The 27,842-nt window shown below is 39.7% G+C and overlaps 2 protein-coding genes across 3 annotated transcripts in view; both read left to right on the plus strand.

The window, feature by feature from the left end:
• The first annotated feature begins 182 nt into the window (after positions 1-182).
• Positions 183-14,186, plus strand: fkbp8 (FKBP prolyl isomerase 8). Of its 2 annotated transcripts, none has more exons than XM_041791436.1 (9): positions 183-238; positions 799-1,066; positions 1,191-1,360; positions 1,481-1,569; positions 4,729-4,949; positions 5,200-5,372; positions 5,456-5,533; positions 11,517-11,654; positions 12,801-14,186. In XM_041791436.1, exons 2-9 carry the CDS (start codon positions 811-813, stop codon positions 12,885-12,887), a joined length of 1,212 nt encoding a protein of 403 aa, XP_041647370.1. In that variant the 5' UTR covers positions 183-238; positions 799-810; the 3' UTR covers positions 12,888-14,186. The 2 variants fall into 2 exon arrangements, with proteins under 2 accessions (XP_041647370.1, XP_041647369.1); XM_041791435.1 differs by lacking the exon at positions 183-238 and adding an exon at positions 285-559.
• A 790-nt stretch (positions 14,187-14,976) lies between these two features.
• ell (elongation factor RNA polymerase II) overlaps positions 14,977-27,842 on the plus strand; it is a 61,563-nt gene continuing 48,697 nt past the window's right edge. Inside the window, exon 1 of the mRNA XM_041791457.1 lies at positions 14,977-15,130. Coding sequence (XP_041647391.1) covers positions 14,996-15,130 — 135 coding nt within the window. The 5' untranslated portion in view covers positions 14,977-14,995. The remainder of the gene's footprint in view (positions 15,131-27,842) is intronic.

A 27,842-nucleotide genomic window follows, 5' to 3' on the forward strand; every position in this document is an offset into this window, starting at 1 on the left:
CTATCCGAGGCTAAAGATTAATTTGCATCGTAAAGCCATGCAGATTTATAACTCAAGGTTAACAGGAAGCATGGTTGAGGTGAAACAGGACTGCAACGAAGTCCGTTTCATGTTGGATGTTCAGCAACACATTGAGGGTCTATTGGTGTCCTCCGCTCCAACGCTAAACAGACTTCATCATTGTGGAGGGGAGATTGTCCAGGACCAAAACAAGCCTGTGCACTGATAGTGTTAGAAGGTAATGTTCTGTTTTTTTTTTTAAATGTGCTTATAAGACATGACACGCTGACGAACTCGCTTTATCTGGAGTGGATATAATCACTGGTTCGATGCAGGATAAGAATTCAAAAGTCATTTAATGTAGGCTACAGTAACATTGACACCTAGCAAGATTATAGCTAATGCTAGTTTGCTCTTGTAAGCTTCCTCGGCTAAACTCTGCTAGCCTGCTAGCTGTTTGAACAGAAAGCGTGTGATAACTTGTCAGAAACTTCTGGAAACGTGTGGCTGGCTTTGCGGCCAATCACAAATATTAACTGTTGCTAAGGAGCGGCAACAGGTGAGTTGAAATTGTAATAATTTTGCAGTTTTGTTCACCGTTATTCATAGGCAGTTCCGTTCTGAATGGTTAAGTGAAGCAGTCGTTTATTTCAGTGTTGTGCTAGCATGTTAAGAAGCTCACTCATCTAGCAGTGGATGAATCAGTAATTCAGAATTTAACTGTGTCTCTAGCTTTGTGGCAGATGTTTGAAACGACATCGTGGTTGCTTTATGAAATATTCTTAACCATTTTGTTAGTGTACTCTACCGATGACCGACAAGGAGGAGACCATGGACGTCTCTGACAGCTCTGACAGTCCGCCATCAGCTAAGAAGAATGGACGGACCTCGTTGCTGGACAGTGGAGAAGATTTTGAGGTTTTGGATGAGGCAGATATTGACGACGACCCCCCTCCTTTGGAAGATGCAGGGGGTGGGAAAGGGAAGCAACCGGAGTCTAAAGAGGAAGATGCAGATGCAGACGCAGATCATTCAGCTCCTGTGGAGGAATGGCTGGATGTATTAGGTAGGCAACAAACTGACAATATGTGAGGTTGTGCACATTGCTGACAGGGTGTAATCTAATCCACACACTATCCTCGTGTTCAGTGCTGCAGCTACTGATTAAAACCGACAATGTTATTGTTCAGGTAATGATCAGCTGAAGAAAAAGGTCCTGGTGCCTGGAGAAGGGAGAGACAGTCGACCACTGAAAGGACAAAATGTTAGAATTAATCTTAAAACATGCTTGAAAGATGGGACGCTTGTGGAGGAGCAGCCTGATCTCACTTTCACTCTTGGAGACGGAGATGTCATTCAGGTAAAAACAAACCCTTTGAGATACGCTATAAATTTGAAGACTATCGAGAGATCAGAGTGTTTTCAGTAGTCTGGGGTAAATTTTATATCTTACAATGCAATAGTAATGTTCGTCTTTCAGGCTCTGGATCTCACTGTGCAGCTCATGGAGATGGGGGAGAAGGCACTGATCCAGACTGATGCAAAATACGCGTTTGGTGCACGGGGATGGTAAGGAAAGGTTTTAACTTCTGACTCGCAGCTTTCATGTAAACGAATACTCATTCCCCGAGGAGGCATAATGCGAATCCACTTTGATTTTATTCCCGTACACATGTGGACAAAGTTGTTGATGCCCTTCCATTAAAGAAAGGAAAAAAACTGTGACAGTGGTCACTGAAAACTTGAAGCTGACCAAAATAATGATAAACTTACTGAAAATTAACTAAGGAAAATCAGTCATTGCTTTTGAATTGTGGTTCCACAGAATCGTTTTCAAACACAAAATTGTCTGTTTCAGCCCTTATTTTGTATTCAGTGCATCATTCAGTGGAAAGTGTAATTATCTTTGAAAGCGGAGTTCAGCTGTTTTTAGACCTTCCATTTTGCATGTAGGAGTAATAGAGATACAGATGATGACGTCATACATGACACATTTGATAAACAAGCACTTAGAGGATTCTACCTCACAACACACTTTTTATTTGTTATGAGCTTGGTTTTTAATATGGTCCAGATGCATCTTTTAATTAGGTGGTTAAACACTCTTAATGTTAGCCCCTTATTATGAAATGTATCATTAATTACCTCCGCCAAGGAGGTTATGTGATCGGCAGGGTTAGTTAGTTAGTTAGTTAGTTAGTTAGTTAGTCTGTTTGTTAGTTTGTTAGCAACACAACTCAAAAAGTTATGGATGGATTTTGATGAAATTTTCAGGAAATGTCCGAAGTGGCATAAGGTAGAACTGATTAGATTTTGGGACTGATCCGGATCACCGTCTGGATCCAGGAATTTTTTAAAGGATTCTTTACTATTGGGAGATAGGGCTAATGGTGGAGGTCTGCACTCTCCGAGCGCCTTTCTAGTTTCTCACTATTGTAAACAGCTGGTCAGCATTTATGGCACTTTATTAGAACCTAGTTCCTAAATGACAGGAGTCACATGAGACCGCACCAGCTCACTTATTCCTGTCACTTTATATTCTTATGAGTGCATAAGCTCTTATTCTAACACATGATTGAATTCTCAGACAACACTACAATTTTTTCTCTGGTTAAAAAGAACAGTGACATATCTGACAACTTCTCAGATTAAAAAGTTTGTGAGTTGGTGTAAAGAAAACCATGAATGTCAATGAGACAGAGGAGATGGTTTGACCCTGGGATTCACCCTTAAAGGGATATTTCAAGATTTTTGAAGTTGGTCGTATGAGATGCTTGGCTATAGTAGTGGCATTAGCCTCCAATGGTTTCCGTGTAATTTGATCCTGTTTTTACAAGCTCGGAGAGAGCTGGTGCATAATGGCTGTAGATGGGAACGTTTTATCTGCGTAAATGAACAAGTTTTATGAAAAAATGGGGCAAGAAAATATGTTGGCTCGCCTGTGCGCTGTGTCGAAACCCCCTCTGTGTCAGGCACTAAATTACAATGCAGCTTTCACCATTTTGTCTCCTTCCGCCTCTGCACACTGTTTACTGTTCACACATCTGCCGGTCAGCTGTGTGGGTCGCAGTGTAGCGGGGTTAAGCATCGGTTACCACAATGCATTTTAAAGTTTTTTAATCCGTTTTCTGCAGATACAGAAGATGCCGTGACCTTGCATTTATTCAGGCTGTTTAAAGAAGCACACCTCCTGGACACCATACATATCAGCCATTAGAGGAAAAGGCAAGAGTCATAAGCCTACCTGGATGACAAATTTCCGTTCGGCCCTTCAAGTTGGCGTCTGTTTTTCCAATTTATCTTCGGAAAGTTGAAGAAGGTCTGCAAAACACCGGTGTTTAGTAAGGCAGGTAATTCTGGATGGAGTTTGATGCAGACTGCAGGCGTCTGTGAGCCGCTATCCTCTGATTCAGTAATGTCCTGAAGAAGTGTCGCATCTAAGTCCCACTTATGACAACTGTAGCTTTCCAAGTGAGTTGACATGGGTTCGCATTTTCCACACCTACACTACCAGATAACTCGGGATCTCTCCTGCTCTAAACTTTCAAATGAAGTTTCTCTGGTCTGACTTTCAGCCCGCTGTTGAAGTCTGGTCCATCTGTTTGAGTTCTTCTTTAGTGTACTCCAGTTCATGCAAATATCCTCTTGTATCCTCAGTAAACGGCAAATTATCATCACTCGTGTCGAAATTGCTCGTTATCTTTGTTTTAGCTTGATGAGGTGTTATTATTCCTGAAGAACTCCACAGACCCACACAGCTGACCGGTGGATGTGTGAACAAACAGTGTGTGGAGGCAGAAGGATACAAAGTGGCGAAAGCTGCAACGTAAATTAGTGCCTGACACAGAGGGGGTTTTTGGGAGAAATGAAGCGCTGTGTACATTTCCGACACAGTGCACAGGTGAGCCAACATAATTTCTTGGCCCACTTTTGCGTAAAACTCGTTAGTTTACGAGGACAACACGTTCCCATCTACAGCCGCTATGCACCAGCTCTCTCCGAGCTCGTAAAAACAACAGGATCAAATTGCACGGAAATCACTGGAGGCTAATGCCACTACTATAGCCAAGCACCCCATATGACCCAACTTCAAAAATCCTGAAATATCCCTTTAATCTGTGGCCATCCACTGTCAAACCATCACTCATATAAATATCTTGTTCATCTTAACATTTTATGATCTGAAACCCACTTAAAAGAGCTTTTGCACATTGCAACATCTGTTACGTTTCTTATGCCTTGAAATTTTAAAGTTTGTTTGTAAGCAGGCTGTTTCTGAGAGCCTGTTCAGATATGCTATCACAGCATAGTTTGGTAACCTGTGTGTGCAGTTAAAATTAAAACTGGTCTGCCTGATTCAGACTACATGACACATTGTGAGAAGTAAGCATCACACAGCATTGCAGAGTAATTTTCAACAGGCTACTCTAAAGCAGGCCAGTAAGACTGTCAGTAACCCATCCCATGTTCACATATAGCATATGAGCTGCGGCCCTCTGGTGAGAGGTTTAGTGGTCCCAGTTGTAGACTGAACAGCTTAAAAAAATGAATCCCTATGCCTTTTTAGCTTTGATATCATGGTAAATAAGGTTTGATTTGTCTTGTCGTCTTTTTATTGCTCAGCATGGGTGAAGCAAACCAGGAAATTTCTCACTTTGTAGGATCATAAAGTTAATAATGATGTTGCCCTTAACTGCAAAAATTTGTTCTGTTTCTCCTTCCACCTAGTTCTGAACCTGAGATTCCCCCAAACACTGAGTTGTCCCTCGAAGTGGACCTGAAAGAAGCAACTGATGCCCCTGACCTGGAAATGCTGCCCCCTGCAGAAAAGATTGCCCTAGCCAGCCATAAACGAGAGAGGGGAAATGTTCATTTTCAGCGTGGAGATTATGCCTTTGCCGTCAACTCATATAGTATTGCCCTGCAGATAGCAGAGTCAAGCTCTAAAGGTGAGTCACAGGCCAGAGACATTTCTTGCTGCTTGGGGGTGGGTATCTTGTAAGTAGGGAAGCACCACAGTTATATAGTCACTGCTCTGTTATTATTTATTTATCCAAGTTTTGATCCTGTAATTGTTACATGATTGAATAATCTCAGCTTTGGCTTGTCTTGTTTGATAAAATGCAGATGATTTATACATTGTTGGATTATTTTTAGAACTGGTTTTAATCTTTGGTTTTGTTGTGCTTACTTTTTCAGTGGACATCAGCCCTGAGGAGGAGAGTGAGCTTATAGATGTAAAAGTGAAATGTTTGAACAACATGGCAGCCTCTCAGCTGAAACTGGACCACTATGATGTAGCACTTAAATCTTGTGTCTCAGCCCTAGCACACCAGCCAGACAACATAAAAGCACTTTTCCGCATGGGCAAGGTAAACAGTTCTTTAATCCTTTTTCTTTCCCGGTTTTTCTCTTGAACTTGTTTTCAAAAATTTAAATTGGGTTTTCATTTAAGGTACTAGCATTGCAGGGAGAATACACAGAAGCCATTCAATCTCTGAGGAAGGCTCTGAAGTTGGAACCCAGTAACAAGGTACATTTCTGCTCTTTACATGAAGTTTGGAAAAACATAACTTGTAGTATGGGGAAATATTCTTCCTTGTAGCCAGTAGATGGTGCCATAGGGTAAATATCAAATGGGTTTGTAGCACAAGGTCAGGTGGACTGCTGATTCATCATTTCAGAGGATCTGTTTTCATGTTGTTGCTGTAAATAGGTTTTTCCTGAACTTCATCCATATCTTATACCTAGCCAGTTTTACTATTGTGCAGCTTACTCAGTTTGGCATGTGAGGTTCCTTTGCCAAACAAGGCCATCTGACAGAAATGGTCTCAGTGTGTGGGATTCTTGGACCAGCTTTGAGCTGCAGCAGGACGGTTCTCATGCCCAGAAACCCCCACTTGTGTCCTACACCAATCTGTCTAACAGCACACGGCCTGGCCACCGCTTAAGCTTCTCATCCAACACATGCAGATAAGATAATGGACAATTCCTTTTTTTTATGAGAATTTCGTAGGTGGGTTGTAACTTAAATGAGTCTGTTTTATCTAAGTAATGGGAATAGTTGGAATACTTGGTGTGTCAAGTTTATGTTTCAACAGTGAAAATTGGTGCAAATGAGCTTGCAATTTATGTAATCTAAAATAAAAACACGATTAAGAAATGTACCCCTAGGTAGCACTTTTGGAGATACGCTGGTCACTGGCGAAGCCCTAGAGGACAGAGAAAAACCTGAATTAACATATCTTTCTACTCCTAATTCCCTGTGTACCAATAGCCATGCAAACTGCTTTAACCCCATCTCTCTCTCTCTAGTTTGTTTATGTTTCCATCTGCAGAAGGATTACATCTTAGGTGCATATGCTGAATTGTCCATGTACAGCCTGAATTATATCGGCATATTACACATCTCACAGAAAATGTTACATTTTTATTCAAACAAAATATCCTGGTTACATACCTGTTTAGAGCTGCCAATGTCACATCTAACCCTGATAACATTTTTCATGAAACATCTGTTCTAGACATTTGGAAACTAAGTTGACTGCACTTGGTGCATCTACACTATGCATAACAAATAGGTCTTCAGTGCCAACCTGCAAGTGAATTCTCAATTGCCTACCTGTTATGCAAATAACAGCCTTGACATAATTTCCCTGGTGCAGCTATCCCTGCATGCTATGTGCAGTGAAGCCGAAGGCAGTATAAATAGATAGGAGTAGGTTAGCCATGTGCCAAGGGATCAGTGGTGCCTCTTTAACAGCTTTTCTCCATCATCTTATTACAAAGGTGCTTTTGATTAAAACAATGATATACTGTTTAGCAAACAAAAAATGTAGGGTACTCTTTAGACTGCAATGACAGCTCGATTCAAGATGCAGCAATCGAGAAGTGATGTGTCATCTGCAAATGGGAGCTGGCTCCTGTTGTTTCCTGCATTCAATTTTTGTTGTTTTTAAAATGACACCAAGCAATAAGCTGTTTGGGAGCTGAAAGGCCACCCCATATGACAGAGCTGAGCCAAATAATCTCTAAAAAGAGCCAAAATCTCTATCACTACGAGTGAGGCTGGATGGACATAAGTAAGAAACACTTTGTTCTGACTGATAGACGACTACAGATTACGTCAGTCTGGAGAAGCGGTCTTTATGCATGCCAGGGCGTGTTGCATCTACACTACCAAACCAATCTAGATGAAGGCATTCCAGACCACATCTGCATATAGTCTGATCTAATGGATATTAAATAGCCATTGGTATGCATTGTAGTAGTACGTCCACACCCAGCATTAAGGATTACCACTTGGTATCCCATTGCCCAAAGTGGATGATATTGCAAGATATAAATCCTCCCTCTCATCAAGTTTTTTGTTTTTAACATGTTTGATTATACCTCAAAATTACCCTGCAAACTAGCCTCTCATATTGCATTCTGAATAATGCAATATTCAACTATTACATTTCAGAATTTGTGTGGAAAAATTAACATTATTTGTTTACTAGTCAAGGCTTTGAAAAGTAAAAATCATAAACTGAGTTCAATTGTGCTCTTGCAATTCGACAAACAGATTACAAATTTGTGACATGCAGTGCAGAGATGAATGCTATATAGATTTGTCCAGTCTGAATTTCCACACTCACATGTTCATGGAGAGTGAGTGTTAGGGGCTATCACACTACCAACTCATCAAGTACCTGAGGGATCTGATGAGGTCTTTCCAAAGCCAAATCACACACATTTCTTGAGTCATGCTGTCTGTAGAATTTCCTGTGGGATTAACCCAGAGTTCAATGTGAAGTTGATGATGTGGAGGATGTGATTGCCATGCCTCCCGCTAGATGTAAACACATTTTAATGTACTGAATAAGCATTAATTAAAGTTTGGGGGAAAAAGTAAACAGGATGTGCAGACATGTTTCAATCTGAACAAAACGAGCAGGAACGTGAAGGAAACAAAAACACTTGTAGGTTTATTTGTAAGTGACTTGGCCATGTGCAGGTAATAATATGAGTTATTTTAATCTCTAAATACTAAAACAGGATTAAAATGAATGGCTTAAACAGACTTTTTGTAGTTTGCTGGGATAAATACACACTGTAAAAGAAGAATTAAAATGTCAGCCTTTTTGCATTTTGGCAGTGTCTTTATTTTCCCTCATACACTTTAAAACTGTTGTGAGATGAGCAGTTTATTTGAAAAAGTAAACTTGTTTTTATTGCTTTAGTAGGGGAAAGACTCCCTGAATAACCTTGTGTTCTAACAACAAGAACAGTGGGTGCACTTCAGTGACAATACCAGAATGCTGCCATTATAATCAATGAGGCGGTCTTAAACAGGCACAGGCTTCATGGACTGACGGTATGACGCACCATTGCTCTCTTCTCCAGGCACCGCCAGACATGGCATCTTTATTTTTTACACTGATGTCAGCCATTTAAACCCGCTATTTTCCACTCAAATGGATGAGAGGATATTTATTTGTCTGGGGTTTTGTTTACTTTTTGACGTGTTAACGCAGACTTGACTGTTCCAGTTCAGACAGCCTCAAACTGTCTCATCACTGTGTTTGAGCACATGTTTGATGTTAGCACAGGGTGTGTGACATGTTCCTTTACCCTACTTTATCCTCACCCCGGGGACAAGTCAGTGCCGTCTCATTTTTTATTCTGTCATTTCAGCGATTAGCTGATTGCACAACATTGGTGCCAACTTGCCACAGACAGTCTACTCAAACACAGCGCTGTAGATATACTTACTCTGGTATCATGTATGAACACTCAAATTATCGAGGTAGGAACTCTTACAGGCACGATGAGCTGGATCATAAATGTCTGTAAAGGTAATGCATTTAAAAATGACATCATAAATTGAATATTTATGGTTACTCTAAATATTGTTGTCTCTGAAAGCTCTGGTTTGCTTAGTCACTTACCAGCTCAAAGTGACTCAGATGTGAGACAGTGATGAAACAATAGCTGAAGCCATATCCTGGAAGCATTTGGACATGTTGGCCAAATTAAAGACGCATTTTATGATGCAATCCCACCATTTCTTGTCAGACACCAAAGAACAGCATATAATCTTTTTCCCATTATTTATATGTGTTGGATCAGTGCCTCATCCATCCATCATGTTAACAAATTATAATTACACCCTTGAAAATTGGGATTTGGATGTCAGTTTTTTTGTTTTTGAGACTGCTTTGGGACAGCTCATATATTTTGATGTGGCACTACTGTCATCCTGACAATATCGTGTAAGAAAGGAAATCAACCTGAGTCAGAGCTTTGTTTTTGTCTTCCAGACAAAGGAAGGGCTGTAGGGCAGCACAGGGTAAAACCCAAAACGCAACAGTGCCATCTGACGTGCCTCAAAACATTCACTCCCCCTTATTTACTATGGACATTTCCTCACTGGCGTCAGCCAGATGCCCATGGACACACTAAAGCACTTTAGGACACTGCTCTATTCCTGACGCCGCTGGCCACGGTTGATGGAGTGTTTCCCCAAGAACAGCCGTTTTGTCTGTCTCAGCTGCCATAGTGGCAGCTCAGTTTGAGAGCACAGCAAAAGAAATTTAGTGCCACCTTTTGTTTAAGGTGTAGAATATAACGGAGGCCTCTGCTGCTGGTGAAATACCACTGTCCCTATTGTTTTTACACTTACCTAGTGAGGCGGGGAGGCAATCCCTCAGCTGACTTTTTTTTTGTTGACAGTCGGCATCTTGCAGAGCTTTAAACACAGATAAAAACAAGCGTCACCTATAGACCTGTTTTCTCAGTGGATGAAGGCTGTTTTATATAGTATACTTACAGGAAAAATACTTCTTTTTTGCAACGTCCACCCCTTTTTGCCCCTTCCATGTTTTTGTTTTACAATTCCGCTCTTTTCACCCTTGGTTTACTGGCAGGCATCCCCCAAGAATCCCTGTTATACGTCACAATGCAATGAACTATGGGTAATTCCCTCACGCTAGGTCTGCAGAGATGCCCACTCAGGTAAAGGGTGCATGAAGGGCTCAAAAAGTCAGCGAGAGATCCCTCACGCACTTTATGATTTGACAGTGGGACAGCCCTGAGCCCTCACGGACTTTGCGGGAGCGCGCCGCAAAGTCAGTGAGTGTGGACATTGGGATTGGGCCTGTGTCAGGGATTGCAGTCGAGGCGCATCAAATGACATGTCCCACTGGTCCGGTGATGCGTTTTAGGCTCAAGTGCTGTTGAAGAGGGTTCCTGGTTTGAATATCAGCCAGACAGGGCTTTTCTGTTGAGTTTGTTGGTGTTCCCCTAAGAAAGGATGTGCGTGAGTTCTCTCCAGGTACTCCAGCCCCCCCAGCAAAGACAGGCCTGTTAGGTTTATTGGTTACTCTAAATTGCCCATAGATGGGATTTGGGCATGCATTGTTGTTTTTCTCTGTATGTCGGCCTTGTGATTGACTGGGGACAAGTCCAGGGCATACCGACCTCTTGCTCAATGATGACTGGGAATTGGCTTGAGCGCCCCCAACCCCCAAAAGGGTTACATGGTGTGTAGGTGTTAAGCTGTAGACAATGGATAGAAAGAAGAATATTTAAGATTTGAACTGGAGCTGATTTGTCCGGTCTTTCTCATGGTTGTAACAGAACTATATTTTTTAATTTTCATTAGGACTGTAGTAAAGGCAAATAATATTGTTTCTTGTTTAGATATTGGGCCAACAAAAATACCCAATATTTGGTGAATACTCACATGATTATCAAAAATTTAAGGAAACTTTAGTCTAAATTGTACAAATAGAATTGTACAACTAGACAGTGCTCTTTCTCTTTCACTCATGGAAGCTTGTGTTTAAAAATGTGGCAGTGATCCGGATCACTCCCAAAATCTAATTCGCTGATTACTCCCTCCCCGGTGGGGTGGAGACACGGTGAGGCAAAGCATTGGCTTCGCTACATGTGGAAGTCATGGCAGAGGGGGAATATTCCTCTATTCCTCCCAGCATTGTGAGTATTCCCGCTATAATTCGCTGTCTTTCTCTCTGTTACGCTCCGACTCATCTCCTTGACTGGGCGTGTGTCTTTCAAACTCAATAAACTCCAAAACTTTAAATAAGTAACTCTTGTCCGCCATCTCCTGGTGTCAAGTGGTAACAGCGCAGACCTCCACCATTAGCCCTATCTCCCAATAGTACAGAATCCGTAAAAAAAAATTTCTGGATCCAGACGGTGATCCAGATCAGTCCCAAAATCTAATCAGTTCTTCCTTATGCCATTTCTGACATTTCCTGAAGTTTTCATGAAAATCCGTCCATGACTTTTTGAGTTATGTTGCTAACAAACTAACAAACAAACAAACAAACAAACAAACCCATCCGATCATAACCTCCTTGGCGAAGGTAACTATAAAGACCTTGTGTTGTACTTCTGATTTCTATCTTACATCAAAATAATCATTTTATCAAATTGTTTTGAAAGACCTGATGTCGAAAAGTATCCCCTTATCAAACTTTATGACGACCTATGTCTCTTCTTTGTAGACAATCCACGCAGAGCTCTCCAAGCTGGTGAAGAAGAACTCGGAGCAGAGAGGAGCAGAGCAGGCCATGTATAAGAAGATGCTCGGTAACCCAACCAATGGCAGCAGCACACAGAAACACAGGGCCAAGGCTTCATGGGTGAGACAGTCATTCCTTTTGATTAAACAGAAATGCTTAGAGTCAAGGGAACCCTGCTTAACTCATTGAGTGCCAGCCCTTTTATAAAATGGAAAGTGGCTTGTGCCAGTGTTTTTGGCCATTTTGAATCATCTTTCAAGACCTACAGAATATTTTGTACTATGATTCTGAAAACACCAAATAGCTCAAATGAAAGAAGAATCTCTCTATTTCATCATGGAAAAAAACGTTTGTTTGTAGCTTGTTCCGTTCTTGATTTATCTTAAGTTGAATAGAGGCTAGTTTCCCCAAAAAGACCACTTTTTTCTAGAAAGCTGAGAAAAACGCATTTTTGTGAAAGAGAGTCTGTCAAGCAAAAAAGTGATTTGAATGTTATAATTTTGCCTTCAATAACATAAAAGACATCTGAAAATTGTATTACAAATGTTATTTTATTGTAAAATAAATAACAGTGCTTCCAGTCACTGTCATGCCATTCACACTCTGGAACTGGACGGCCTCCACGGGACCCCCCTATACGCCCACGTCCTTCTCCTGCTTGTTGCTGTATGCATCCAGCTGGCGAGCAGCTGCCTTATTTCTCTGACGCACGGGGGAGACCTTGAGGCATTCTTTAGCCTCTTGGCCGCATAGACAGATAAATTAAAGCGCCGATCCCTGGATTTGCTGTTGTTAAGTTCAGTGTCCGTTTCAGTGAGTAAGCGATTTCTCAGGCAAAAGTTTAAAGTTTCTTCCAGCGTCTAAGTTAGAACTTTTAGCTTAGATTACCTCCGTGACGATCGCTCTGCTCTTTGACCCCAGGGTCTCCACCTCTGATGTTTGATCTACCATCACTTCCGACTGTAGTGTTCTGACTGCGTATCCCAGAAGCCCCAAAATTACTCACAGGGAGCGTGAGGGCGCCCCTTTGTGCCAGCCGCCAAAAAAACATATTGACGTATACGTCTATGGCACACAAGCGTTGGTTTTTAAATGACATATGTATACGTCAGTGGCACTCAATGAGTTAAGAATAATGTAGTTGCAGTCATATCAATATTTAAAATCTGGTGGGTATCTTGCTGTGACTTTTCCTAAAGTGCTATGATATTATCTAACCTGCTTAAGTTTTACTTAACAGTCTTTTGTTACTTTTTCTTTCCCCAGGGTCTCAGCTGGAAATGGCTGTTTGGTGCCACTGCTGTAGCCATTGGTGGAGTAGCCTTATCTGTCGTTATAGCTGCTAGAAATTAACCCAAGTCATTCCTGAAGGCCTGACCAAGCCGCAACAATGTGAGTGCAGAAACACCAGAAGAAAATCTTCTGACTTTGGGCCGAAGGGGGTTAAAATGCCAGTCAATTGCTTCTTCACTGTCACTCTCTTTTCTCTGCTATGTTTGAGAACTATGTGACAAATAATAAAACATCAATTCTTGCACATGGACACTGTATTTCCAACCTTATGACTATCAAGGTTATGCATATCTGTCAGGATGCCAGACACTGTTTTCTTTTGCTACTGTTGATTTGCCTTTGGTAGATACAGGTCAATATTTGCATTAAAGGATTAAAACATTACTATAGATTATAATAGTCAGTATTTCAATATTTTCTCATTCACAATAGCTTTGGTTTTCTGCTCCTATATTATGCTATGGTTTAAAAGCATCAGGCAATGCAGTGAATTTATTATTTCCCATAAGAAAAAAATGTGATTACACCTTTTTTTAATTGTAATACAATGATTCATGTTTACTAGCAAGCTCTCACATCCCTCAACTGCCTTTACACTTTTGTTTTAAAACTCAGTTATGGTTGGAATTTGGTATGATGATAAAATTAAGGATTTAAAAAATATCCAATAAAGAATACACATAAGAATAAAATTAAAGACAGCACCCATAACAGTGCAATTAAGCAAATGCACCACACTGCAACCTCAAGAAGAAATGCCAATCTGAGCGTGTCAACAAGTTTCATACGTAAAGTACATGACTGTGTGTACTGGACTGCAGTTCAGTTCTTGGCATTGTGATATTCCAACTTATTTATAAATCCTTATACAAAAGCACCCACTAAGGGAGATTTCGTGTTTAAAGAGTTGCTGTTGCTTCTTTACAATTACAGATCGTGGTTCATAGATTTTGTTCAGTGATGTTGCAATGAAAATTGCAAAAGTGAAGTTCATTTTTATCCAGTTATGGTCAATAATACCTCAGTTCTTTGTCATTAAAACCAAATATTGAAGGCAGTCCCTTCAGGTCCAACTTTTGCTTTGTATTTCTTTTCTTCTCCGTGTGTAGTTTTTCTTTAATTTTGTTCTCATAGGTGTTAATTTATTTCACTGTTTTTGATTATTGCTTCCTTGTTGCAATTAATGTGAAACCAACAAATCTTTAGCTCCAACAGAGTAGATGAAAGATGCACAGAGCAAATAGTTGCTTTACTCTAAATAGTTGGTGACAAACGAAGTCTTCAATGAAACTCCTGGCATTCCCAGCTTTTGTTAATTTTATATTCATCACAATAAAAAAATTTCTGTTATCAAACTAACGTGTCTTCTTTGGTTGTCACTTTTTCTGATGTGTCTCTAAAACATCAGTTGTAATGTTCCTGTCATTTTGTAACAGTTACTTTATCTGAAGGGAGATCTTTATGTATACTTGGTACGTGGGATTAAAAGGGGGAGGGGGGCATTTATTTATCATAAAAATGGCGTCTAAGAGTTAAATTATAAGCATTCTGAGCATATGATACATCTTTAATCGAAATTCATAGCTATGTTTGAAAAACAACCATGCCTTGAATAAACAAGGTAGATCTTTATTAGACACATCCAGTGTCAACTTGTAGTATGTCTAATTTGTTTTATAGACGGACATTCCCGGGTTTATGGATACTCCCCCACTGTTTTTCACACATTGACGTTTCGCTGACGTAATCAGATGACCTGTCGTTTCCCCTCTTCCTGCGCATTACCGACGTGCAGTGTTCCCCTGTAAACGCTGCTGTTTTTCACTTTATTTTTCATCCATAATTTTACATAAGAAAAAGAACATATAGTTGTATCATTTAGCAAGAAGTGAGCGAATTATGAGCATAAATTGTGTTAATTTAAAAATTGGTTAAAAAAAATACTTTTAACGAACATTCAACATTAATAAACTGTTTTTTATAATGAATTATACTATGTTTAATATTGTGTATATTATTTTTCTAACATACATGTGGCTAGTGGAGGTTTTCTTTCTGCTGAATGACTTCATCATCAGTGACTAGTCATTGAATATTCATTGAAAAGCAACGGGAGTTCTCAGTTTACGACAGAGTGCGTCCGTGCGCGTGGTGGGAACGGTAGCAAGATGGCGGCGCTGAAGGAGGAGCAGTGCTACGGACTGTCCTGTGGAAGAGTGAGCAACGGTAGCAATGTCTCCGTCTTTCACGTTAAACTCACTGACAGCGCACTGAGAGCGTTTGAAGGCTACCAGAGCAGCAAGGTAAATGGCCTTTTTCAGTAACGTGACATTTCGGTTTGTATTTGAAGTGTGTCCGGGCGTTTGTGACAGGCAGACAGAGTGAGGTCAGTCCCCACTCTGTCTGCTGCTGCCTTCATACTGTGAGACACAGCAGGCTGACAGAGGCTGCTCAGTTTGGTCTGAAAAGTGGCTATTTTAACGACCAATTGCTCTCAGCTGGCCAGGCTCACTGCTGGTGAATGTAAGGGTGCTGTTTAGCAGCTACACCCAGACTATTAACACCATAGTGTTCACTCAGTCATTTAGCAGGCTTACTACTCACTGCTACTGAATACTGAGCTCTGGGAGTTATTTCATTTTTAGGGTGTTTGCTTTAGTTTGCGCAACAGTTTAAACTCCGTTCTCTTGATACATAGAATTTCTAAAATATCGTTATTAAGTTTTGAAAATGTTTACCGAAATTATGTAGCAACTTTAGCCGTGTTTACAGATGTTTCCAGAAAGTTTGTTAAGCTGTCAAAAAAAATCTGTCGAACCTTGCTAGCAAAACTAGCCCAGCAGCTGCCCAACAGAAGCGGCAACAGCTATCATTTGGTGTACATAAGCCATTTCTTCCCATTGGCTTTGATTATTTTCAACGGTATCTCAGGGAAAACCTTATCTTATCTGAATATCTAATGACATCATAGTAAATTATGTGGAAAAGTACCTAGCATTTCGTTTGAAAGATGGCCATCTCCTTTCCCAACCCCCTCACTGTTACCACAGGCTCATGTTCATTTAATAGCCCGAGAGGTGCGTCGAGGTTGTTTAACAGTAGATTTTACCTTTTTTTTTATTCATAACCTGTTTTTGAAGAGGCAAATTCGACGTTTAGTCAGTGAAATGTGCTTCTTGCTGCATGTGCTGCTGCCAGTGCCTGCTGGTCAAGATATATAAGTCTGTTGATGGCCATCTAATGTTTCAGCTTCTATAAATATTTGACAGGGAAACCTGGCAGGCCAGCAGGACAGGGCCTTATCTCCAGCTTCAGTGACTGTGTGCAGCAGGCCTGTAGCTGATAAGCATAACAATAAAATTGTCATAGGTAATTGGGGGACTACTAGGGTTGGAGTGTTGCTCTGATACATGGAACAAATACTCAATGCATAAGGCACACCTCTTTTAACTCTTTACAGAAATTGCAACAGTGAGGCAGTGACTGAATCCCTTTAAATTTTAAAAGGACATTTATCAGTTGTGGATAGGAACTGATGTCATATTCTATTGACAGCATGTTTCAACTGTATGTTTTAAAAAATAATATTCTGTTTTTTGTTGGTTTTTTTTATAGATTAATTTCAACTTTTTCTTGTGCTTTTGTATTAATAGGAAATAAAAGCATAATTTATCTTGACACATAAATCGTGCAACCTGAAATACCTGTGCTGATACAAACAACAAAATAAAAAAATGATACAGCTAGTGACTGGGGGTTGGCAAAATATTGGTTTGGCATTTATAGTGATACAATTATCGAAATGCTGGTGCTGACGTGGTGATAAAGCTCTACCTTCTAGGGACACTGTGATGAATAGTTTTGTGATTGTCAGTTATTGCAGAACCTCTGTGTTGTGATAATATTGTTTTTGGGTGCAACGGTCCACAATCTTACAATAAATTGCCGAAATATTTCTTCTGCAAAGTGGGCAACAGTGTAAGATATGGTGCTTGGAGACTGCCATTTGAAGGCAGTTAACATGGGCATAATTGGTGGAATAAGTTCGTCATGTGAATCACTGGAGCTTGTGAGCCAGAACAACACTGTGTCATATGTGCATACGTGAGTGTGTGTATGTATGTAAAGCTCCTGCTGTGTACTTGCATGCTGTTCCTCCCTCATTTTCACAGCGCTGAAATTCAATGAGAATTCACAAACTGGGGCACCATTATTACACCATTAAGTATGCAGTGTATAAATACAAAGGTGGACTAATAGCTGTTACATTGCTTTACCTAACTGCAATATGTCAGCAGCTATAGGTTCAAAACAATTCACTATTTGACTATTTCCTGGACTCATGACAAGTGAAATTTGATTTGTATATGGAGGCAAGACTAAGTAGTTGGTATCAACAGAATTAATATTGGCAGATTCTCCTTAAGGAGTGACAATTTTGCTCAACCTCTAGCACCATTGTCTTATTATAATCCACCCATCCATTAATCACACCACTTGTCTGGTTTTCTGAGAATACTGGATACATTTCTTGCTCAGTTTCAGGTTTTTCATATTCAAATTTGGATCTTTGCATGTATCTGATGTGTACAGAATTCCAAATTCAGTCCTTAAAGCAGAAAGTTGTAAGAAAGAACAAAGAAACAAACTTCACTTCTAAAAACTAGAGATGAAGATTGAAACCCAGGTCCGTGAAGACCTGGTTCTGCGACCCGAAAATTTGTATCTTTTAGCTTATTGGTGTCACTGATTGATCCTGCAACCAGTGCGTCAAGGACTATAACCTCTGTATAGAGGCACCTGTTCTACCAACTGAGCCAAACTGAGCCCTGCAGGACATTTTTCTTCATTTGATTAGCACAGTGCCGAAAAATACTCCAGAACTTTGTAACAAGTCGCGTTAGTTAAAATGTTAATCCAATGTAGGAATCTGTGGTGAGAACAGCAGAATTAAAGTTAATTATCAGACAACGAGCTGAAAGAAAACAGAAATTCTGTTTTTGACGAGAATCTTCAATAAATACAGTTGTGAAGATGAGGAATGTGTATCTCAGATTTAAAATTGAAAACAAGAAATTGATTCATAACTTTTGAACTCAAATCTACTTGGTTTATACCACTCTTGTTATACATGTACTGTCATGTTTTGTCTTTCCACCAGACAAGGGAAAAGTATCAATAGTGGTATTGATAAGGTCTCAGATCAATGGGGAGTATTGATAACAGTATCAGTAAAGAAAAAATATGTCCATCTCTACATAAAACTCACTTTAGGGTGTTAGGAATGATGCTGAATAAAGACAAAAGACTTTAGATGTCACAGGTCTGTAGGTCTAGCCTAAATTACCACTAACTTATTTTTTTCTCACAGTAATATTTACATCTGATAAAGGCAGATTTAGTAGCCAAAATATCTGTTGAAAATATTGGCAGAAATGCTCATGTCTGCCGATACTAATAATTCACTTCCTAGGCCAACATTTGCAGATACTGATATCATGTCAATGGTATCGAAACAGAGAGGAGTCATGTTTTACTTGCATTACTATGCCGCTTTATTAAGAATTACCTTTGTAAGACTTGCAAGATCATTTAGGCTGCATTGCACAATGTATCTTTTCTCTGTTATTTCAATCAAAACTCTCACAGTTTGACAGATCAAGGCCATTGAGTAATCAAGTGTATGCATATTGAAGTTGTGGTGGCCTGGTTTGTGGTGGAAGTTCAGAGCATTAGGCTGATAGTGTGTTGCACCATTTCAGGACTGCTACGTTTATGTAGGTTAGCATGTTCTCTTAACTTATTTATATGTACTGATACAGACATGAGCAATAAAGGGCACAGCCACAGCGCCTTCACAGGATGACGCTGTGAGCATACATTAAACAACCCATATGGCACACAGGTGTACCACACAGCTGAATTCATTATGTTATCTGTGTGTGTACATTTATATGTAGGTGTACCAACGGGAGTTCTTTTCTGTCAGCAAAACCCAAAAGTGCCTGGAGTCATTGATATTTAAATGGCACTCTGAAATTCAAAGCCTAACTAAATCTAGCAGCAGTATTTGGTTTACAATTAACACATAAAAGGTGCACAGTATTTATTTCTGTGTTTACACAGAAAAATGTGGTTAGAAACCTAGGGCTGCCTTCTGCTGTCAGAGGGTTTCTCAGTTTCTTCTTTACATGGCTTGAAGTTGATTTCTTTTGAATTTCACCCGATATTTGGAAACAATGCTGTGACATTTTGAGCCCTAGCCCTTCATCAAACATTAGGGCTAGGGCCTGAAACATAACATATGTGGAGAAAATCTTCATTAAACAAGCTTCAGAGCAGCCTCTGGTGTGCTGGCTTATGTTTCTGTTTAGCCTGTGACTTTTCTTGGTTCAGCTCCCATCACTTAACCCTTTGGGATTTGCGTGCTTTTTAACTTTTTTTGAAACAATGCTGTGAAACTCATCTGTATGTGATGTTATGCTGCTTTTCAGTGTTAAATCACAGTGGGACAGCAACTGGAGAGAGTACATAGTTAATGGTTCCTTTTGTGTTAACTTTTTAAGAGATCATTCCATTTCATTACAGAGGTACTGCAAACGTCAGTACGGTTTTGATCAGACAGATATTACTCTTCTTGAATGACAAAAAAAAAGCTGGTAGGACGATCTATACTTCTTTGATCAACAAAAATCAACTAAATGGTTTGAGCATCAAGAGTCTGTCAGCCCAGTCCATACTCTTTAGATTTTTTAAACATATGAAGTTGTTGCTGAGAATCAGCACCTCCAAATCTGAGGCCATGGTCCTCTGGATGCCTCCTGGATGCCTCCCTGGTGAGGTGTTCTGGGCAGGACCCACTGGGAGGAGGCCCTGAGGGAAGACCCAGGACACGCTGGAGAGACGATGTCTCTCGGCTGGCCTGGGAATGCCTTGGGATCCCCAGGAAGAGCTGAACGACCGGTGAGAGGGAAGTCTGGACTTCCCTGCTTAAGCTGCTGCCCCCGCGACCTGACCTTAGATAAGCAGAAGAAGATGGATGGATGAAGTTGTTGCTGTTTTTAAAGTTATTCTTTAGTAAAGAAATAAATGGCTAATTTTTATCAGACAAATGTACAACACAGACCTAAGCTCAGATTGCTCTCAGAGTAGCTCGAGTATGTTTTAGAAGAGCTGAGCCCTGCCAGCTTCCTCATAATTCAAACGCTGGCCAGCTCCCAAGACCAGGGTTGAACTGGGAACTCAGTAAAGGAAGAGGAAGAACAACAGAGTGACACCCACATTTCAATTTAAAAGCTGTGACATGGTAAAGGAGGTAAAACATGAAGTGACCTTTTTTTCTATCTGTTTGAGTAGAAAATGCATGAACCTCAGAAGGCCCATACTTTTATAAGGAAGCTAAAATCCTGCTCAAGCAACATCATCTTTTTCAGAAATAGTAGATCCTGGTTAGCAGCCAAAATGTTTTCACTTAGTCTTCGTAAATGCATTTCATTCTTCTTTTACTGTAGGAATGCAGGAAGCTCTTTACCTTGCTGATATTATCCTAATAAATGCTAACTAAACTCTAAAATACTTTGGGAGATTTAATCATCTCAGTATCTTTTTAAAGCAGAGAGTATATTCTGTAGATACTTTATGCATTCCATGTAGCCATAGCTGAGTGTATTGACTGCTTCCTGGATGAGACGTGACTGTCAGCTGGTTCCTCTGTCGGTGCGTCTGAGGACAGTGAACTGGAGCTCCTGCTGCAGGAATGACAGCCCAGACATATTTTTTCTCCTTTTTTATTGGCTGCAGCTTAAGCAAGGAAATGAGTAAAGCCAGTAAAGCATCATCAAGCTGAAGGTTATGGAGATTACTGAAAGGAGTCCCTATTTGTGTCTTTGGGTGAAATGTTGTAACCTTGCAAAGCAGATGGATACGCCTGCTTCCTTGTTTCTCACTGGCGAATCCATCTTGCAAAGCTTCTGTCTGAACCGTTTGGGCCCGGTTAGAAAGCGACGGGACCAATCAGCGATGAGAAGAAGTACTTTCTGGTGTGGTGGAGTCATGATGTAAGCATGCAGCAACAAGAGGCCGGTGCAATTATGGTGGAAGACAATAGTGTGGATGCTGCTAAAGCGCCAGTTTAAACAGAACTTGATGACATTTCTTCGTTAAAAGGAGAACAAAGAACAACAGTGAGTTGTTTTCTTTTCAAAAACGACAAAAGTCATGTACTGACATGTCTAGGGCTGCAGTCAACCAAAGAAAAACTTGGTCAACTAAAATCATACCAGATCATCAATTAATTGATTGGTCCTGGGACGGACCAAAATCATCCTTTTTAACAAAATGTTGCCAAACTGCTGACTTTTTTTGACATGTTGTCAATTAACAGGAAACAGAGTATAAATCTGCTTCACAGGCTTTGCTCAGTGGGAGGGGCCTAGTGACGTTGTTTTGACTTTCTGGGTATTCAACCTGTAATTAATTACCCTTAAAGGCATGAGTAAATTATATTTGAATAGTTATATTCATAGTTTTTTTTAATAATATTTTTTAAGACTAGATAACTGAAAAAATATAAACACATGACGTCTCCCTTCTCACCCCTGCAAAAAAATGGATTCTTCCAATTAAAGTAGCAAGTGTGATTGTTCGACCAATTGGATTTTGGTCAGACATGAGGTCATCGACCAATTAATGGACCAATCGACTTGAGGCTGTCAGCCCTAGACATGTCTATAGTTGCCATGTTTCACGTTATTCCTTGGTAGCTGCGCATGCGCACCTCGATCGCGGCTACATCACATCGTTTTGTTGCTCTGATTTGCCCATAAAGATGTGACAGACAGAACATTCATCCAATCACACTGAGTTTTTTCAAAGCCTCCGCTCTTTCCCAAATGCTTAGTATTGAAGGTTTTCCAGATGGATGTGTGAAACATATCCATCTGGCATATCAGGTTAGAAATGTTGTGTATACAGGGACATACTAGAAAAAGTGTTTGGTAGCTCTCTAGTTTTTTCCTTAATTGTAATAGATGTGGTTGTTTGATAATTCCAGAAAGTCCATGAAAAAAAATCACATATGTTGGTTTAGTATTAAGCTTTGTCCCATTACATTTATGTGTGAACTGACCCCCATCTTGTGTGTGCGCACTACAACACTCTTCCAGTGAGAGATGAGTTGTCCTATTTAAATGTAGAACCCTTTTGTTAGCCTATGTCAAGTCTTTTATCTTGGTATGCAGTAAAGGATCAGCAATTGTAAGCTGGAATATATTCACCTTACATTTTTATAATATTCATCACAGTAGTGGCACCCATCTAGATTTTGTCAATCCATTGTGTTGTAATTGTATTTTAAGCTCTGAAATTCCTATGGTGATGGAGTCTTTGAGCCAGGTCTATTGTAGTGCTGTGCCATCGGTGATGAATGTGTTGAATTAAACTTTATAGTTGACAGAACCAGCTAAACAAGACACCAATAAGCATGGCATGCCAGTCAAATTATTCTGTGACAGTCCTAGAAGGAAGAACTGCTTCAAAGTACTGACTGGAAACTACTTGGCATTTGTAAATAGGATGTGAAAAATCTGGAATATTTTGTTTGGCTCTGATTATAGGTGAATAACATTGTCAGGAATTTCTGACTTGCATCACAACCACAGTAGGGAAGGACTAACTGCTTTTTATGAGTCAGCCATCTAATCTGTATTTACTTAATCTCTTCACCAGGTAAAAATACACCTTTAGATATGTGAATTTGTTTGAATCTACTATGGTTTTCCTGAATTTCTAAAAAAAAACAAAAACAAAAAAACAGCAAGCTTCCCCTCAAATCTTCCCAAGTTGGTTGCTCACTTAAATACCTCACAGCAAGAGGCTATCCCGGGTAGACCAGAGTGTTAGGGGTCTCAGGAGGGGAGGTATGGCACAAAATGCACTACATAGAAGTGGCAGATGAAGCAACAGAGTCTGACATTAATGTCTTTTTTTGTTGTTTTATATCGATGTTATGTGTAGTTTGACATCGTCTCAATGTTCATTTCCAGCTCCACTCTTATCATTTTTTAATTATTTCTCATTTCATTTTCAGTTAGTGATTGTAACTGATTTTGTTTTTGTATCACACTGGCGAGGGTCCAAGCAACCTGAGCTGATACTGAAATGACACTGCCACTGAGTGGTCAGAGCGTATCGTTACTAGGAAAGTCACGAGTTGGATGTCTGACATGGAAATCAAACCCCTCTCCTTGCCAGCTTCATACTGCTGTATGATTTCTCCTACTCTCCTGTGATTTGCAATAGTATGAGGTCTCGCTGCTTGCAGTGTCTCTGGAACAAAACTTGTCTCCTTGCTGTGACAAAAATCCACAGACTGAGAACCAGTGCACCACTGCCTTAATGTTTGATTCCTGTTGTGTTTGATGTCACAGCGGTTTTGACCAGCCACGCAATGACAATCACACCTACATTGAAGAGATACTCGGAGTTGACTGATAATGTTTTTTTTTTTTGATCCAATACTTATTATTAGTAGTACGATAATGAACTACCCCTACTTTAGAATGTAATGGATGGTGATACACTGATTGTAAAAATCAGGGCCGAAGCCGATAATGATATATAATATATTAATTAGGCCAATACCGATGTCCATACTGATGTTTTTAATTAACTGTTATTGTTTGATTTTCTTTTCTATTTACTTGTCTAGGCCATGGATAAAAATTACTACTTTTATTGTTAAAGAGCAGTATGATTCCATTCTTTATTCCTTTAGAGTGGATAAATTCAACCATAGATATTTACAATATATCTTTCTATTTAAACTCATTTCAAAAAGAAAGATACTTTTTTCTTTTTGAAAATAACTGCTGCATAGACCCTTAAGCCTGAAATAAATCACTTTTTCAAAACCAACCTCAGCATTAACTATATTGTTATAAACAGTCAAGTTCAATCTGCTTAAACATACTGTGATATTAGAAAAAATGTATATATCGCCCAGCCTTACCTCCTAGCCTAATTCTTAGTAAGATGCCGGTATAATACCCCGCCCTACCTCAATATCTACTTGTCTGTTAGATGCAGATATATTGAGTCTGTGATTTTGTTCCAAGAGGCTGTGCATCCTGTTAAAACGTAGCCCATTATTCCACTGGGTTGAGGCATCCTGCTGCAGTCTTTTTGGCTTTATTCCCGACTGCACCTGCACCATCTGCAGGTAAAAGTAGGCAAAGGGAGGATGTGTAAAGTTTCCTATTTTTCGGCCAATTGCAACCACATCAAAGACACGGCGTGCTGCAAACTCAGCTGATCTGAACAGACGACTGGAGGGTGTGCACAGCAAAAACTTGTCAGACTGCTATCTTAGAGTGCTTTTGTCATATTGTAGCATTAGCTCTCACCCTACAGCTGATGCCGATGTTACACTGATGCATTGGTGTAACACTTGTAGAAAATGAAATGCCTGCCTGGTGCCAAAAATACCAAGTAGAGTTGTCAGAGTTGAGCCAGTACCACATAAGGAAATGCTGTGATTGGCTCTGGTAGCTGGAAGGCAATAATTGGTAGCAGCTGGCTATCAGCTGATCGTGGTTAGGGGTATGACTTCCGTGAATTAACACCAAGCTTCATCAATACGAGGCAGAATGAACTAGGGCTGAACAATTAAAAAAATAATAATTGCAATTGTTTTTACTGATGTTGCAAATTTGTTATCAATTTTTTATCAAGAGGATTATCACTTTTATGTCACTCATTTTGATTAATCTCTGCTGCTGCAAAATATGTATGTATTAAACTGGACACATTTGAAGTTAAAGTTGAGACGAAAATGTGCAGGCACAGTAGTTGTGAAAATGTGTCTTTCTTTGTGTCAAACATGCAGCTCACACCAAACCTTTCGGGAAGTTTTCATATGCGTTGTGTGTTAATGCATCGTATGAAATGTACACCTTCTACACTTGGGGTTGGAACTGCAGGATAACTCAGGATATGACACAGGTCTGAAGTGAGAGGTTTCTGTGTAGTTGAAGAGGAGCCCTAAAATAAGAAGTTGTGGTGACAGACTACAAGCTTCACTAAGGATGTCTTGGTTCCACTCTTGAGTCTAACTGCAGCATTCCTCCTGTCTGACCCCTATGGGAATGGTATGGGCAGTAATGGAGACTGGGTGGGGATTTAGTTGCTTGACGGCTGGTCAGCTTGTGCCCGTCCTGTGGTTATTTAAGGAATGCTGACTCCCTAGTTTTAACAGATCACGGGATGCTGCCAGAGATGACCATAACCACTAAAGCCAAATATCACTCTAAATGTCATGGTGTTCCTATGTGTAACTATGTCAGCCTGGTGTCACAGAGCAGACTCTCTGACCTGTTGTGTCTTTTTCAGCACATCAGACAGTGAACATTTTTATCTTTAGTCAGCAAACACACTTTGTTCTTATGGTTTTTGACCAGCACTGGAGCAGTATCAAGGTTGTAAACAAGTTATAGTGTAAAGATTTTTTTATTGTATTCTGAGAAAAAAAAGTTTTTTTAGTTTTTATGCCACCCAGAATATGGAAATTAAAATAATGAATCACCACTCAGACTTGATGTCTGAAAGATTGCTGCATCAGTGCAGAAAAACCTAAATGAGGCTAAGCCTTGAATCACTGAAAAATCACATTCATCATTTATTCACTGATCTCTCCTCTTGTTTTTGCATTGTGAAACCACTTTATCTTAAGTTTGAGCTGTTACCAGTCTATATGCACCATACCATGACATACCATTCATCATATTCACTCAGCGGACTGTTTCTCCTTGTGCCAAGCTCAGAGCTCAAAGTCTATTATACACTTGTACTGCTGTGTTCTAGGTCAAAAGTTGTATAACCACTGCAAACAACAATTCAAGACAAAACATCGTATTGGACGACCTGTTAGCAACTTTAAAACCAATACTAGAGTTAGCACACAGATGGTTCATATTTAATGCTACTTAATTTGACAGTGTTACAAAACATTAAATAATTCTTTAATGATGGTAATGTAAGAAATGATGTATGGTAATAGCTATTGGATTCATAAATATCTTATTTTACATTGGAAGGCACTTGAGGATTGTCCCAACCCATTATCTTTTTAGCCACCGATCAGTCAGGAAGCTGTGAACTGAAACTGATTGGTCGTTTGATGTTTACATCTCTTGGTGCCTGGAGTACAGTGTTTTATGTAATAATACACAATTTAAGTGTATCTAAGTATGCATGTTGTGAAGATCCCTCTGTCTGTTAACACATCATACCTTCAGTAATGATGTGTGGCAGTGGGACATCACCAGGGATGCATGATGTTGTTGTTTTTTTTGTTTTGTTTTTGTTTTTGTTTTTTTGCTTTTTTTGCAGATGTCTTGTATGCCAATATTAACAAATTCATTTTAACCGATACAGTTATCAACACCACAGTATGTATGTTGTCCATACCTAACACTTCACTCCCTAAAAACCACTTTAACATTTAAGGATGAACAAAGAAACCATCTTCAGTTCTTAGAGAACACACTATGTTTTCAAGAATGAGGATGAACAAAGAAAAGACTTCAGCTGACATCTTTGTACTGCCTAAAACTCCACAAACTTGCACAGCCAATATTTGCAGCCAGTGTAATGGTTGTGAATATCAGCAGTAATGTTCATAGACTGTTTGCCAATTCATTCAGATATTATATTATATTCAGATATTATCATGCATCCCTAGATATCATACACTGAATACAATATCTTTATAGGGGAACCTTGTTAGAGCACTGCTGCAGGAAAGAGGAAAACTGGACTTGTATGGTGAATACACCTATAACGGAAAGATCTATTTACACACTAATTACTCCACTACTTCCAAAGTAACCATGAACAAGCAATCTAATTCCTGCAAAGACTTACTGAAAAAAAATTAATAAGGTATTGACCAAGAGGTGCTACAGCTTATTGTAAAGTTAGTGGTAGCATCTGTATGAAAATAGTCTGGAATTATGCAGCTGTTTAACATGATGATTGTTTTTCATATGGGAGCATAAGACTGGGAAAAATGGGTGCTTTATTCTTCAAACAAGTTTTTTTCAAACAAACATCCTTTCTAATTACAGAAGTCTGTGTTGATTCATACCAAAACATACATTTCTTTCTGACACTTAAAGATTAAGTAATCCAGATAGAATCAAAGTCATAGGTACGGCTGACAGCTTCCATTCGATTGGTCAAAAAGCTTTTGTCTGACCAATTTCACCCTGTTCAGCGATCCCAGAGCATCAGTGCGCAGAGCCGTGGATCGGTGAAAATGCAGCACGAACCGGTCTTTAGACCGGTTTTAATGTTGGAGATTGGTTCACTTAAGCTCTGCTGCTTGTTTTCACAGCCCGTTCAGCCATGCTCTGGCTCAGCGTCTGTCAGCATAATTTCAGAATGTTAGCACAGGAGGCCTGGCATTTAGTCTGTTTTATAAATAATATCAAGTGAACTTAGATTATTATGAAATTATCTTGTTTTCCCCTTTTTTTCTAGTTTTTGTTAAAGCAAAAAGTTGTTTTAATTCTGTAATCAGAATGTACCGGATTGAATCGGATTGGACCAAATCGTTCTGTATTTTAATGAATCGTCAGTGAATCCAATTGTAGCCTGTGAATTGAGATTCGAATCAAATCATCTTGAGAAGAAGAGATTCACACCGCTATTATTTATTTATTTTCTTTACCTGAATGACCAATCAATTGGTTGGTGCCTGGGTGCGATTTTGGTTGACCAAGTTTTTCTTTGGTTAACTACAGGCCTACTCATAGGCTACGTTCACACTGCACTTAAAAGTGACCTGAATCTGATTTTTTTGCTCACATGTAACTTGTATCTGATTTTTTTCTGACAGTGTGAACAGCACAAATCACATTGAATCTGACCTTTTCCAATCAGATTCAGGTTGTCGGATGTGGTTCTAAATCAGATACATATCTGATCTTTTGGAAGTTGATTGCAATGTGAACAGGC

Source organism: Cheilinus undulatus, linkage group 7 (assembly GCF_018320785.1).
Source record: "Cheilinus undulatus linkage group 7, ASM1832078v1, whole genome shotgun sequence".
Classification (NCBI taxonomy): domain Eukaryota; kingdom Metazoa; phylum Chordata; class Actinopteri; order Labriformes; family Labridae; genus Cheilinus; species Cheilinus undulatus.

Bases quoted from the DNA above. Each gene is read 5' to 3' on its own strand.
- fkbp8 (XM_041791436.1), top strand. From the start codon at position 811: ATGACCGACAAGGAGGAGACCATGGACGTCTCTGACAGCTCTGACAGT. The intron at 1,570-4,728 runs GTAAGGAAAGGT...CCTTCCACCTAG, and splicing joins GCGTTTGGTGCACGGGGATG to TTCTGAACCTGAGATTCCCC. The intron at 5,534-11,516 runs GTACATTTCTGC...TCTTCTTTGTAG, and splicing joins AGTTGGAACCCAGTAACAAG to ACAATCCACGCAGAGCTCTC.